At 36.3% G+C, this 16109-nt stretch overlaps 1 protein-coding gene across 4 annotated transcripts in view; it reads left to right on the top strand.

Annotated features, from left to right (window-relative positions):
* LOC127456699 (mitogen-activated protein kinase kinase kinase 7-like) overlaps positions 1–15775 on the top strand; it is a 33812-nt gene extending 18037 nt beyond the window's left edge. For 2 of the 4 annotated variants that reach the window (XM_051725191.1, XM_051725193.1), the window contains 6 exons: positions 45–125; positions 6096–6163; positions 10670–10733; positions 11397–11458; positions 11853–11968; positions 13344–15775. In XM_051725191.1, coding sequence (XP_051581151.1) covers positions 45–125; positions 6096–6163; positions 10670–10733; positions 11397–11458; positions 11853–11968; positions 13344–13524 — 572 coding nt within the window. In that variant the 3' untranslated portion in view covers positions 13525–15775. Of the gene's footprint in view, positions 1–44; positions 126–6095; positions 6164–10669; positions 10734–11214; positions 11274–11396; positions 11459–11852; positions 11969–13343 lie in introns of those variants that run through there. The other 2 variants (XM_051725194.1, XM_051725192.1) reach the window with 2 other exon arrangements.
* Positions 15776–16109: the final 334 nt, after the last annotated feature.

Raw genomic sequence — 16109 nt, 5'->3', positions numbered from 1 at the left:
GCCTGTGTTTGTCGCTACATGCGTCTGTATGTGTGTTTTTGCAGCACGTCCACAATATAAGCGAGGCCACCGTAAAACAGCTTCATATGGCACCATTCTGGACATTCCCAAGATCATCGTCACAGGTACCGGGAGTCCAGGTGCTCCTAGCAAACAGCTCCTAATCAGAGTAGGGCGTCACTGTGACGCGTGAGCCCGCATTGGCTGTTACTCCAGGATGTCATTTTTTCTTTTTATCCTGACAGCAAACAGCTTGAAGCATTCTGAGAGTAGAAAAAGGTTCAAGACCTAAATGCATGGTCCTTATCTAAACATTTTTCATAAACCTGTAAGTTTGTGTTAGGCACATGCACATGCAGATTTTTAATTTTTGGGTTAACTATCCATTTAGCCTCTGCCACAATTACTGATGATACTGTTTTAATAACTCTAGGTCAGTGTTTGATTCACTGAAATTTATCCTGAATATGCTTTTTTTTCTCTCTCTCTCTCTCTCTCTAGATTATTTCTACTTTATTTCCAGCTAGTTTAAATTGTTTTGCTTGTCAGATTTGATGGAGGATAGTCATTCTGGAGTAACACCAATTCCAATATATTCTCTTTCTGTCACTCCCCCTCTCTTTCTGGTCTTTTTTGATTGTAGTGTACAACAGGACATGATACCCCCTCCCTTCTCATGTTTCCCTCCAACCAATAGGTGCTGATCAGCATTTTCTTTTAACACCATTTTCATGAAAAAATCAAGATAATTGGCCTTAACAATGACAAATACCTTTTTTTAAATTTTTTTTTAATGTAAAGTTAATTTAGGCTGTTTTCCCTCTTGGTCACATGGATTGGTCTGAACTGAAGCTTGATTCCAATCCCCTCCCCTGTCGGTCTCTTTTTACATTGTATTATTTCGCTTTGTATGTTTTGACTCGGTATGTTTATAGCATCAGTGTGAGTACTAGAGTCAACTGTTTGCCACTGTATCTAGGTAACGAGAAGGCACCAAAAATGGAAAGTGTTGCTTTCTTCAAATTTTCCACACAATTTTGTCGTCTTTGTTTTTACTATCAAAATTTTAGATGCACCGATTGGATCTAGCATCTGTTTGTAGCAGATACATGTCAAAAAATTTAAAGATTGGGAGTTCAGCAATTTCTGTGGCGACAACCAGAATTTGCTGCTCTCCTTGAAGGGCATCAGATTATTATTGAACCTTTTATTCATCTAGAAATTTTGTTTGTGTGACAGTCTAACAAATTATACGTCATCAAAAGGAGTTAGCTTTCATAAATTAGGGTCCATTGCTTTCATACCAATTAGGAACCGTGCCCCACACCCCCATTTTCAAGTGGACTCTGGCATAGTTTCTTGGCAGAAATACAGCCAAGCATACCAACCAAATGAACCAAACTTTGATGTCAAATGGACTTTGGTCCACATCAAAAGCTCTACTGTAAAAATGGCCTCAACTAGTTAAAATTGGGTGCTTAAATAAACACAGACTTTTGTTGGAATTACATATGCATCTCAGTTTAAAATCTAGGTTTTCAAACTTTAAAATGGAACATTTTAAAATAGATTAATATATTTTAATAAAAAGTAATGCTCATGATCATCACCTGGTGAGTGTGGATGGAGATGTGGATATGGATTAATATGCAGTCTCAGTGGCCTCTGTTCCTTTTTGGCTTTGTAGCAGGTGAAAGAGGATCAGCCAGTATCTCTCTCTCTCTGTCTCAGTGGTCGTTAATTTAAATTTAGGTCAGCTTTGTCTTGCCTGCAGAAAGGATATCGCCAAACGCTCTGCTTTTTGTCCTTCCCTGCTTCATACACACCCGTTCATTAACTTGTCATTAATTCAACAGATATGTTTTTTGATAAATCTCATTTACATTGATGGTCATCGCTGTTATTATCATCATCTCTAATGAAGCTGAAAGAAAATGGGGACAGTAAACAATAGCAGAGTGGGAAGAAAAATTGTTCAAAGCAGGAGTTGCATGTTGAAGAGGTTATTAATTTGGTATAACAACAAGAAAATCTGATTGGGATCTGAAATGTAGCCCTCCTGCATGCATGCTCTTAACCTGTCAATCATTTTTGTAATGCTCATATTCATTTTGACATGGAATTGACCTCATTGAAGACGATCATTAATAATCATGAAAGTAAACAGCATGTTCAATATTATTATTGCCTCTGTTCTTTGTTGTTATATATATATATATATATATATATATATATATATATATATATATATATACACACACACACACACACACACACAAAATAGTGTTCTTGAATGGGCTATTTTTAGTGATTACATAATAGAGATAATAATCTACATTTAAAGTAATTTTCCAGGTCAAATGCAAGTTGAGATTTATCGGCAGTATCTATGGCATGCTGTTGATTACCACAGAAAATAATATTGACTCCTTTAGTTTGCAAAAAAGCATGTACAGTAATACACTTAAATTCTTAATACAGTTGAAGTCAGAAGTTTACATACACTTAGGTTGAAGTCATTAAAACAAATTTTTTAACCACTCCACAGATTTAATATTAGCAAACTATAGTTTTGGCAATTCATTAAGGGCATCTACTTTGTGCATGACATGAGTAATTCTTCCAACAGTTGTTTACAGACAGATTGTTTAACTTTTAATTGACTATATCACAATTCCAGTGGGTCAGAAGTTTACATACACTAAGTTAACTGTGCCTTTAAGCAGCTTGTAAAATTCCAGAAAATGACGTCAAGCCTTTAGGCAATTAGCCAGTTAGCTTCTGATAGGAAGTGTACTGAATTGGAGGTGTATCTGTGGATATATTTTAAGGCCTACCTTCAAACTCAGTGCCTCTTTGCTTGACATCATGAGAAAATCAAAAGAAATCAGCCAAGACCTCAGAAAAAAATTGTGGACCTCCACAAGTCTGGTTCATCCTTGGGAGAAATTTCCAAACACCTGAAGGTACCACGTTCTGTACAAAGTATAAACACCATGGGACCATGCAGTCATCATACTGCTCAGGAAGGAGACACATTCTTTCTCCTAGAGATGAACTTGGTTTGGTGCGAAAAGTGCAAATTAATCCCAGAACAATAGCAAAGTACCTTGTGAAGATGCTGGAGGAAACAGGTAGATAAGTATCTATATCCACAGTAAAACGAGTCCTATATCATATCGACATAACCTGAAAGGCTGCTCAGCAAGGAAGAAGCCACTGCTCCAAAACCACCATAAAAAAGCCAGAATACAGTTTGCAAGTGCACAGGGGGACAAAGATCTTACTTTTTGGAGAAATGTCCTCTGGTCTGATGAAACAAAAATGGAACTGTTTGGCTGTAATGACCATCGTCAAAGGGTGAGGCTTGCAAGCTGAAGAACACCATCCCAACCGTGGTAGCAGCATCATGTTGTGGGGGTGCTTTGCTGCAGGAGGGACTGGTGTATTTCACATAATAGATGGCATCATGAGGAAGGAAAATTATGTGGATATATTGAAGCACCATCTCAAGACATCAGCCAGGAGGTTAAAGCTCGGTCACAAATGGGTCTTCCAAATGGACATTGACCCCAAGCATACCTCCAAAGTTGTGGCAAAATGGCTTAAGGACAACAAAGTCAAGGTATTGGAGTGGCCATCACAAAGCCCTGACCTCAATCTGAAAGAAAATTTGTGAGCAGAACTGAAAAAGCGTGTGCGAGCAAGGACGCCTTCAAACCTGGCTCAGTTACACCAGTTCTGTCTGGAGGAATGGGCTGAAATTCCAGCAACTTATTGTGAGAAGCTTGTGGAAGGCTACCCAAAACGTTTGACCTAAGTTAAACAATTTAAAGGCAATGCTACCAAATACTAACAAAGTGTATGTAAACTTCTGACCCACTGGGAATGTGATAAAAGCTGAAATAAATCATTCTCTCTACTATTATTCTGACACATTCTTAAAATAACTGACCTAAGACAGGGAATGTGTTCTACGATTAAATGTCGGGAATTGTGAAAAACTGAGTATAAATGTATTTTGCTAAGTTGTATTTAAACTTCTGACTTCAACTGTGTTTTTTATATATATATATATATATATATATATATATATATATATTAGTAGTGCTGTCAGTCGATTAACATTTTTTATTGTGATTAATCGCATAATGTTTTGCAGTTAAGTGCAGATTTTAAAACTTCTGAAATTTGACACTATATATACTTATTTTCTTGTCTAAATGCATTTATTTCCATCTTAGGAAAGAAAACAAAACAATATGTAACAATGTAATGCTTTATTAACATTTTCCAAACAAAGCCTTCCACAAGAAATGCACTAAAATAGCACAAATTCGAGTAAAATTAAATGTTTCCTAAAGTCTAATTGGGAGTTTGACTAATTGAAAGAACTAGTCCCCCATATTCATTGCAGTGGGCATTAAATCTCTTAAACTCTCATCCGCCGCATAATCTGCCGGTAGAATGTGGCTGTCCGCTTTGTTACAGCAATAGTGAAGCTGCGTTCATGATTAGCGTCAGAGCGTCAACACCAGCATCAAGCTTTGAACTCGCCATGAAAAGCGCTTCCAGACAAAAACATCTCATTCTGCGTTTTGGTGATAGTTAAGACTTGACTTTCTGCTTTGGTAATTAAAATTCACCTTACAAGTCACATCTTGGCTTTTTTTGTACATCATACAGTGCTTAGAGCTCCTTTCTCCATCATTTTATCACTGACAGGGAAGCACACTTTTATTTTAGTCAGAGATTATTTTATTTACTAAGATATCAACCTCCGCGGCTCTATCATAGGAGAGTATTACGACATTACCGCCCAGAGAATGTCAATGGGACCACCACGTTATGCAATTTTATGCTAAGCTTGTAGACTCTCTTGGTAGAAGGGCTCTGGCACTGTGTCAGTTTGTGAAGTGTGCGTCAGTGTAATGACTCCGGGCGGACACATTACAAAGGTTCCGCCCTTCACACAAGTGTTAATACCGTATTAACAGTAAATGTGTTAATCACGATTTAAGAAACATTAACGCATTAAACTTTTTAAATAAATCGTATGCGTTAACGTGTTAATTCCGACACCTCATATATATATATATATATATATATACAGTATATATGATCTGTTAAGTTGTTTAAATCATCCATTTGAGGGGGTAGTACTTTACTGTTTGAGTCTTTGGTTATTTGTAGCCAACGAAATTCCTTTTGGTTGGAGTTTGCTCCATGTATACAGTTATTTACAGATGCATAGTCATTTGGTTAGTCATGACATGAGATGAAAGATTGGATATAACAATTGTCAAACCAGTTTCATGCTAATTTGTGTAATACTTAAGTGTTATAGTTCTACTTTCAAAACACTGATTTTTATATTGCAGATGTTTATTCTTGGTGCTGTGAGCATGATTTTAGTAAGCGATAGCATGCCACGGTTGTTGTTGATAGAACTTAAGTTGAAGTTAGCCCATAATATTCCATCTAAAATATTTATTTGCAGAATGTGTACAGATATTAAAGTAAATTCTACACAAATATTGAAGTAAAATACCCACTGAAGTCCTGTTGTTACAGTTTATCATTAATGTTTACCTTTCACCTCTGCTGGAACTGTTCTAAATGCTTTACCCAAGTTATAGTTTGTCTTTAACTAGTTTTGTTTGAGTGTGTTTGTTTATAGGCCTTCTTTAATTGTGTTAAAAATTATTTTAATTATAATAATCATTGAGTGCACAGCTCCTATCACTTCTCTAGTTACATAACTAGTTAACCCACATATCCCAAAAACTATCATCATGCTTTGATAGGAGCTGTCCAATCAATGGAGGTCTGTGTGATTCTGTAGGTGTGGTCTGCCATTTTTGGTATAAGATGTGTGTATTTTCCGGGGATGGCCTTGTAAGCGGTTTGGTCACGTGAAAGCCACGTTAGAGGAGCTGCTGTCATAGTAGTGATTTGGGGATTAAATCAGTGCAGCTGTCTGAGTGTCACATCCCCCTTGCTTTAGCCCTGAAGCTAGGGCACGTACACTACCAATAAGACTTATCAGATTCCTCTTTCTTTCCTCTCTCTGTCTCAACCCTCTCTTTTAACAGCATCCTGTGAGCCTCATAGACGCAGATCAGTGCAGGATCTTCCTGCCATTGGTACGGAGTCTAGTCAGGTAAGATGCGTCACTTTCACATTATCAGTTGTAGTCTATAAAGAACTGGGAACAGTTTAGGAGCGACAAACAGAAATCATGATCATGTGCCATAGAAAGCTCTATTTCTTTTTCTATCTCTCTTGTACTGCATGACTATCTATCATAGACAGGATTTTGTAAGGAGCTCTCCCTTCTAATTATGCACTAAGAGGGCACACTAGCTTATCAGATGAAGAACAGAAAGAATGTGAGATCTTTTTTTGAAAAAGGGGATGAATATGTTTTTTTCTTGAAGTGGTTTTCAACAAAAGACACTCTGTCTGTGTGCTTTTGCACACCTAAATCCTAAAATCATGTAGATCTCTTCCATCATGCTTGTTCTTGGTGCTCTTGGGAAACAGTAGATTTCACCCAAAGTTTAGTCAAAAGCAGGCATATATGGGCCATTCTACGCAAACTGCGGTCCCACAATAAAAAGAACTATTAAAAAAATATATATGAATTCTGATATTAAATATGTCATAAGAATATGTTATGATCTATGAAAACCCAAGGCACTAAGATAATAAAAATAATAAGCTAAATCATAATTTATACAGTACTTTCTATTAGAAGGTGGCTGTCCCAAACCCTCACCCTTAAATTTCAACATAACAAAATAATACATAATATTTTTTTCAATGTTGTTTTTTAAAATATCTTTTAAAGGAAATTATTTAGATTCTATTGATGGTTTAATTTTTAAATAATTAAAGTTTATTTAAAGGTGCAATATGTAACATTTTTCATGTAATATTTGCTTTTTTTTGCCCATGTGTGAACGGCTTGTAATGCAACTTAAAAAATGAGTTCTTCCCGGACTTCCTAGGTTGCCTATTAAAGCCTGTAGACTGATTTTCAAGGGAGCGGGTTACTTTTGCCGGGAAAATCCAAAGGATGTGACGTTTATGCGCGCTCCCGAGAGCCTTGCCTCAGACAGTAGCTTCTCTTCCGCTATTCAACAGCAACAACAAACTGCAACACTAGGTAACGTTATCTTAGAGATGGAATCCTGCAAAAATCCGGCTCCCAGCACAACACCGACTCCTACATAAACTCAGAGTAAGCCAAAAAAAACATTTATCTACTGAATCCCATCTGGCTAAGCGGAAACATGATCGTGGTCGAGCGAAAACTAGAGTGAACATCGGCAGGGCATTTGATTCTTGGAGGGACCTTCACACGGTTTTGGGGATCAAAACCGACCCTGAATTGGCGTTCTTATTGGACAGGTAAGCTTACATAACTGCAAAGCACGTGAAATATAGTGCCATAAGGATTGATCTGTGTAATTTTAGCTTGCCTGCTAACGCTGACGAATTGCAGGCTACCTTGCTTCGTAATTTTCAAATAATTTCAACGATCTTCTCTTTATACTAATAGTCATGTTAATGTCAATGTTAATCTGTAATTATTCAGCAAGGTAAACTATAATAATACATTAAATGAATGCTAGACAATGTTCAAGATGATGCAAAAAGCTCCATTCATTAGTGTAACGTAACTTGGTTATACGGAAAATATATACATTCTATTATTATAAAACAATAGCGCATCGATATATAAAAATGACTGTTGTGATGGAATCACATCAATACTGAAGTGTCAATATATTTATAATGTACAGTCTATTTTATAAACAGCTACTGTCATCATCCACCAAATTTAGCTAACAGCTATTGATAAAGCAGGCTAGCAAGCTAACGCCGACATAGGCTATCGTATAAATGCAGTCAATGTATCATGCAAAGAAAAGTGATTACTTCAAACTATAGTCTCGCATAGTCAGACCTATATCCACACTTTGTTTTAGCCTTGTTCCAGCACTGGAGAGTCAAATATAATATGCAGTCTCAAAGTTTGTAGTAAAACAATCATAACTGTGTAATTTTAATTATGCTACCTCATCTGTCAGCATGATGTCGGTGAATCACGTTCAGCCTCTTTGTACGTTACGTCATTGTTTTGGTCGATGCTCGCTCGTGTCCCTATGGAGTGTGTGCGCGATCACGAGCAACAGGTAGCTGGCTGCAGTTCACTTAACGGCCACAGTTGTCATTAATAACAAGGGTTTCTGAATCTTACATACTGCACCTTTAAAAATGCTGTCCCTCATTTTTATGTTACTACTGAAACACAAAATGTTTTAGTCCATTGGTTGAGCCTGATTTTAGCCACACCCCTGCATTTTTGACCAGGAAGTAAGACTGCATCTCTGCCCATCATGGCCATATGGTGAGTAGTTCGATCCCATAATTTTGTAGTAAATGTGCTCCTAAAGTCTGAAAAATCAGTGTGTAACATTAAGAATTGTCACTACCAAAACACACATTCTCTGCAATTAATCAACTTTTTTGTGTTTTAATTTAAATATTCTGTTTTTATGTAGGTACAGCTGTTTAAAACATATAATTACTTCCTAATAATCATAACCTAAAATTAGCTAAAATTGTCACTACCGAAACATATAATATTGTTTCGGTAGTGACATGATTATTTTAAGTAGTGACAAATTTTTATCTTCAACGTCTCATTTTAAGGAAATAATTACAAGCTTTGAACAGTTGCACATGCATAAAACATATAATTTAAGATTATAAACCCAAACATTTTTGAGTTACAAAATTAGCTAGAGTTGTCACTACCGAAACCTTGACATACAGTATGATGAAGTTTTGATATTGTGATTATTTCAGTAGTGACAAAATGTTAGTTTCAACTATTAATTTTAAGGAAACAATCATAAGCATTGAACAGTTGTACATACATAAAAACATTAATTTAGATTTAAAACCTATCTTTTTTTAAATTGCAGAGAATATGTGTTTCGGTAGTGACATTCTTGAAGTTACACACTGATTTTTCAGATTTTGGAGCACATTTACTTCAAAATTGATGGGATCTGACTACTCATCATCTGGCCATGATGGACAGGGATGCAGTCTCACTTCCTGGTTGTATTTTTCTTAGAGATGTTGGATCTGTTTGTTTTATTACAGACTTTTTGTAGGATAAATTTGTGAACAAAGTGCTCAGAAAGTCAGACAGCTAAGGTTTAATACTAATATTATGGTTGAGCTTTTATTTTTTAAACTGAAACCACTTGATTTATTAATTTAAACTATTTTTCGTGTATGGAAAACAAGCTTTATGACCAAGCAGTCCTTAACTTCAATGACAATTCAAAAGTAGCGTTTGTCCTTCCAAATACGAATGATAGAAACAATTATGTCTTTAATAATTAATCACTACATTTTATTTATCATAAAACATTTGTGCAATATTTTCAACAAAGCTTTTTTTTTTTTTTTTTTTTTTTAAGATTAAGCAAAATATTTTAGGGAATATGACACAACATTTTAAACAAAATGTCACTACCAAAATAGAAGTCACTAACGAAACACCTGGTGTTATTTCATAAAGGAAAATTGAGTTATTAACTAAAAGTTTATGATAATGATTGATTAAATATATATTTAGTTTCATGATTCATGAACTCTCAAATCAGTATCATGAAGTATTTTACAGAGAAAATTTGCATTTAGATTTTTAGTAAACTTATAAATTGAACATTGAAATTAGTTAAAAATGTATTTTTGTTATTATTTGGCTAAAAAAGCTTTTAGAAAATGTTATTTTGGTGTATTTCTGTTGTGGTAGTGACATATTTTGGGAAAAGAAAAACATTACACAACATTCTGAAAATATAATATGAAAACTGACTGTTCTTTTACTAGATATTTGTACCTAAGTTATGGTACAATATATATGTGGGCAAAGTTCTGGGGGGAAAACAAAATGTTTTAAATGTTTCTACCTTTGAGTTTGCACCAATTCGGTAGAATGGTCCATATATGATCATTGCGTAGAGCAGAGACTGTCTGGTTGACAACTTTCACACTTTTTGTTATTTCAGATGTTACTTTCATGTGCTTTTTGGTTTAAAGGAGTTTATTTTCTTTAAAAAAAAAAAAAATCTCTCCTATGATGTATATTAAACTTGATTTCTCATTCAGGGTTCCCACAGTGATGGGAAACCTGGAAATGTCAGAGAATTTGAAAATAGTCATATCTTCACCTGGAAAAGTCATGGAAATTAGTAAAACCTTAAGTCTTAAGTAACTCAAGGAACTCTCTGTAGTGAATTTATATTTTATTGAATATTTTTCTAATTGGCTAGATTTTGCTATTTATGAGTATCTGTGACTTATTGGATATATTTGTACAATATTATAATAGTTTAATAATATTAGTTGCAAAGACTGGTACCTGACTACCTGCCGAAATGAAAATTCGCCCCAACAATTTCTGTGAAATGATTTAAAATAACCCTTATCCAGTAGTCGTAAATGACTAGAAAAGTCATGGAAATTCATTGGTCAAAAGTGTGGGAACACTGCTTTATTGTCAAGAATTAAGATCAAAATTCTGCTTTTCTCTGATGTGCCAATGTTTATAATTGACATATTGTTTTACCAATCACAGGAGAGCAGGGACAGTAGCAGATCATCCAGCCCCAGTGTGAGGATGATTACACCAGACAAGACAGGTAGAGTCTACAGTTTTTCTCCTGACCATCATACAGATACAGTATAAACATACACTCATACTCGCACTCACATTGACACAAACACACAGACAAGCATGTAAAAAGAAAATGGGATTGTATTCATTTGTAATCACCTAACCAACAGGGTGCCCTAGGTTACCAATAAATCTCAACTTGCATTTATCCTGTACAATTCCTTTAAATGTAGATTATTTTCTCTGCAATATAGCATTTCTATAATTATGTTGTAAACGGAATAGAGTAGATTGTGACATTTCATGAAGATAACGCTCTCGGTATGACCTCAGGGTTCACGTCCTTAGCTTGTTTGTGTGTGTAAATCAGTATCAGTGACAGTAAATGGCAGAACTGCAGACGTTACGTAAGCTTCATCAATGATTTAGGGCTCTTTTCTGTCTGACAGTCGCAGTCTAAGACTGAGCTATTTATTGCTGAACTCCCTCTCCCTCTCTTTCTGCAGATTACCACGGTTTACTATCAGCATTACACAACAAACTAAAAAGCTGCTTACTAGACTGCGTGGGGACTTGTTTGCTTTTCATATCTGAATAATATAAATAAGCAATGAATACAGATTCTTCCCAAGTTGCTGTCCTTATGATTCTCTGATGTTTTTTGAAACTGCTCTCCTCATTTTCTTAGATACCAATGGCTCAAATAACTCCATCCCAATGGCCTACCTGACCCTGGACCATCAGTTACAGGTACACACTTCTAGGTCAAGGTGTCTTATAGAAAATGTCAAGCATAATAGGATGCCAATATTGTGATGTATGACTGCACATGCATGGAAACTGTTTTGTCTATATCTGTGGTTCGATGGTTTTGTTTCCACAGTGCTGTAGTATCTCTCCTCTCTTAAAAGATTCCGAAGATTTAAAAACAGCCCTCTAATTTAATCAAGTCTAGGTTACAGTGTTGCAAGGCTTTTTTATGCTATTTATATGGTGGAATTCAGCTATGAATATATGGGAGCAAATTGAGAATGAGACAGTTTGATATTTTTGGCGTTCAAAACATGACTGGTATACTATAAATAACACCTTTTTCATTACAGATTAATTAGCCATTAATTAATTTGTATGTGTATGCTTTTAGCCTCTAGCCCCGTGTCCAAACTCCAAAGAATCTATGGCTGTGTTTGAGCAGCACTGTAAGATGGCACAGGAGTACCTGAAGGTGCAAACAGAAATCGCTCTTCTCATACAAAGGAAGTAAGTCAAATCATCAAATTCTGAATGCAAGATATGAATTAGGGTTGTCACTACACCAACATTTCAGAGTTTGCTAGCAATACCAGTGATATTTCACAATTCTTGATACCAATTTTGATACCACAGCAAAAACTAATATGCTAATGAACACACTACTATAAGAAGTTGGTATTATAAGTATTAACAAACTCAAATAAAACAGTGGCTAAGACAATGTATTTCTCAATCAAGTTAACATTGCTATTGTATTACATTACAAAAAGTACACATACAAAAACCCAGTAAACCTGACATTCATCACCTAGAACAGTCTAAAGTTATGGTCATTGAAAAGACGAACAATGACCACGTTTACGTGCATTTAAGAAAACCATTTATTCCAGGGTTTTTGCAGAAAGTGGCATACAGAAAAGTCATGTAAACAAGAACACTGATTTCCTTAACGTCATTTAAGGGATTAAGAGAAAACGGTTTAACACGCCCAGGTTTCTCCCTGAGAATGCAGCTTAATTTGGTCATTTAAATGCATAAGCTGCGTTCTGTCGGGTGTTTGACGAGTGCACATGTGCGAGAACAGACCGAATAACTAATGTCATAGGATGGAGCCCAACAAGTCAACAAAGAAGAAATAATTCAACATTTCTGGGACTACAATGGGAAAAGCACATGCACTATAAACTATACCCATTTATACACACAATGTAAAATAGTGACAGTCCCTCTCGTTCGGGTATATGCGCTCGTACATTGGGGGAATCCCAGAGTTTTACATCAGAGGAAATCCCACTATGGCATCGCAGTTCCGCTGCAGGTCACGATAGAAAGTTAAGGAAATAAACACAGCAACAACTCCGGAATATCTGGAAATAAAGCGAAGCAACAGAGAATAAAATAGCAAAGTCTTCCTGATGCCATGTGTGTTATTTACACAAGTGTTGCAGGGAAATTACGCCACGTGTACGGGAATAAAGAGTACACTGCTTATACAGAGCATTTAAATAGGAACGCTGCTTTCTTGCAATAAGCCGCTTTCTCACAATAAGCCGCTTTCTGGTGTCTATGTAAACGTAGTCAATGTAATCCATTCATCTGTCGTTGTTCAAACTGTTGGTTTCATCCCGCTTATAAACGTGGTAAAGACAGAAAGTGATGTCATTTATGAAATTGTTGCTCACTATTTATATTGTGGCTGGCTTGAACGTGCATCACTGAATTAAGTTGGTTCTACTGATACTGTAAAAAGACTGGTATTGTTTTTTTTTTGTATCAACTTGGTACCGACTTACTGATCAACTAACATGAACACGGTTTTGTTTGTTCTGAGTTTCTCTACCCCCTTCCCTTCGTCTTTAATGTATGAAGTTTATCTCTATAGGAACGAGCTAATAGCAGAACTGGACCAGGATGAGAAGGATCAGCAGAATGCATGTCGTCTCGCTCAGGAGCACAAGAAGCTCCTAGAGGAGAACAAGAGTCTGTCCACCTACTATCAGCAGTGCAAGAAGCAACTGGAACTGATTCGAGCACAGCAACAAAAGAGACAAGGCACCTCATGAACCCACTTAAAACCCACCCTCCCATCATGTAACAGAGCTAGAATGACTCTATAATCACGGTTCCCTTTCTCTTTTCCTCCCCGATCCAAACATTGGGGTTTAGTTGTAGTTTGGCCCTGAAAACCCCTTATTTTACTTGTTAAAGCACCCCACCACTTCCGCACATGATACTTTTGAAGATGGTAACCATATGACTTGTTCTGTTGACTGAGAGTCATTTCTGCCCCTGCAAACCATTCTGAGACGGTTCTGAAACCGTTCAAATCGCTCAACTGCACAAGCATACTGCGTTGCATGTCTGTAAGGTCATGGCAGGATATGCAGTAGAAGGGCCACAGTTAAACCCCTGTGGGTGTAAAATATAGACTATTGACTGCTGATACACACAGTTCTTCAGTACGCTGTATATTGTGACAAGAGATCTACAAGACGAGTTGTAAACAGCTGCTGTTTGCCGAATGAGCCAGCGCCAGATGGTGTGATAGCAAACGTTAATGTTGGGAAATTTGCATCTTATGCCAGGGCTTTGGGGTTACTTCATTATAAATATGGGAATGTTCAATGGGAAGAAAAAAAAAAGAACAGATGAGGTCTTCAGCACATGGGCCCTCTTGAATGTCAGTTGTTTTGACCCTCTTCTAACACCCCAGAATTCCCTGTAGGGTCCACTCAATTGGGTGTTGGTCCTTCAGACTGTGAAAGCAAAATAGCTTTTAAGTTACATGGATACAAAAGCTATTACTGTTTTTAAATCTAGATTTTTATTTTATAGCTTTCACTTTCTGTGTTACTCTTAATTTTATCCCTTTTATGCAAAAAAGTTTTTTTTTTTTTTTTCATCTGTTTGCCCTAGAAAGTGTTATAATAATGTATGTTGTATTGATTTAAATGGAGGGATGTATCTTACATATGCCTTGCCTGCGACCCCTTGTTTACGGACAAACAGGACGATCTGTGTGTGGATGTGGCAGTATTTGTAATCAGCTTCCACTGATCAACGTCCCATTCAAAAAGAGACCCAGTTATAAAACTGAGCCAGAACAAACAAACAAAAGTGGAATTGTGAGTGTATGTGATTGTGAGTACAAGCATTTTAATCATGACTTCAGTATTCTTGTATTTCTTTGCTCTTTGTTGTGAAACTTGTATGCTAATTTATCCAGGGTTTTCAGAGATTTACTTTATAGTTTCATTCTGTCTGTAAGTGAGGGAAAGACACTCTTGAGTTTGATTTATGTATTTTTAGTTCACATGATGCCTGAGAGTTGAATTGCTTGCATTTACTGGACTTGTTTTGGTGCTTTACAGCAATGAGGTTGTTCGAAATGTCATTACCAGAATAAGAACTTGAGCGAGTGGCCCTTTTTTAAAGGCTTGCATATGCAAATGAATGAAATCAAGAGAGTAACACATAGCGAAGAGTGGCCAGATTTTTGTCTGGTCTAAATGATCTTGTCAGTATGCTGCAGAAATCAGGAAATCACAATAAGGGTTGCCCTGTTCTTGTTCTTTTAGTAAGCTCCTTGTTTTTACCACTTCTTTTCACCCCTGTACTTAAAAGGATAGTTCACCCAAAAACGACAGTTCTGTCATTTACTTACCCTCATGTGGTTCCAAACCAGCCTTTCTTTCTGCCATGGAACACACAAGATGTTTGGAAGTATTTTAGTCTCATTCACTATTCACTTTTATTGCATATTTTTGCCATACAAATAAAGTGAATGGTGACTGAGTCTGTCATTCTGCCTATCATTTCTCTTTGTGTTCCACAGAAGAAAATATGGATTTGGAACAACATGAGTGTGATGTGATGATTACAGAATTTGCATTTTTGAATAAATTATCTCTTTAATTAAAGATTTTGAAAAAGGATTCAGAGCTGTATTGTTCACACCTTTGTTTACTCAGCAAAATTTCCCACCACACACCCCCAACCAACACATTTTTGCACAATACAGCCGTTACTGGTTATCACTAATAAGGAAAAATGCTCACTTTACTCTGAAGATCTTGAGCAGGGTCAAGCACATTTGGATGGTCAAGATTTTCAAGCGAGTTCTCTGCACGTTTTGTTTTCCCCAGACACCTTTGTTGTTTTTGTTTTAACCTTGATCTCTCTCTCTCTCTCTCAATGTTCCTGATGAGTTTCTGTACTATGTGCTGTAAATAAGGTGTCTTGATTTCTTAAGCTATTGGGAACGGGAATACACAGGTGAAGGTCGCATCTTGAAATAAATCAAACAGGTAGACATCCATGTCTCAGAACTTTACTGTCTTTGTGGTCTCCATAAAACAGCTTCGGTTGAACATTATTTTAAAAAGATGTTGACAGTCACAAACATTGTCAATTTTTTTCCAGGAAGCCCATGGATGTATGGGGGGGGGGTCGCGTCGCGTCACTAATACTTATGGTCATTGACAAATAAGGTTGTCTTCAGTATTCTCTGAATAAGAAATCTTTATATATAATCTAGTTTAAATTAAAACACGTCAAGTTCTTAGAAATGTAATCTTTATGTTCAGTCTGGTCTCATACATGTTTGAAAACATTTTCTACAAAAGAATTTACAATTTTAAAAATTTGG

Source organism: Myxocyprinus asiaticus, chromosome 19 (assembly GCF_019703515.2).
Source record: "Myxocyprinus asiaticus isolate MX2 ecotype Aquarium Trade chromosome 19, UBuf_Myxa_2, whole genome shotgun sequence".
NCBI classification, from domain to species: Eukaryota; Metazoa; Chordata; class Actinopteri; order Cypriniformes; family Catostomidae; genus Myxocyprinus; species Myxocyprinus asiaticus.
The sequence above is the reverse complement of the archived record's forward strand: the minus strand, read 5'-3'. Positions and strand labels throughout refer to the sequence as shown.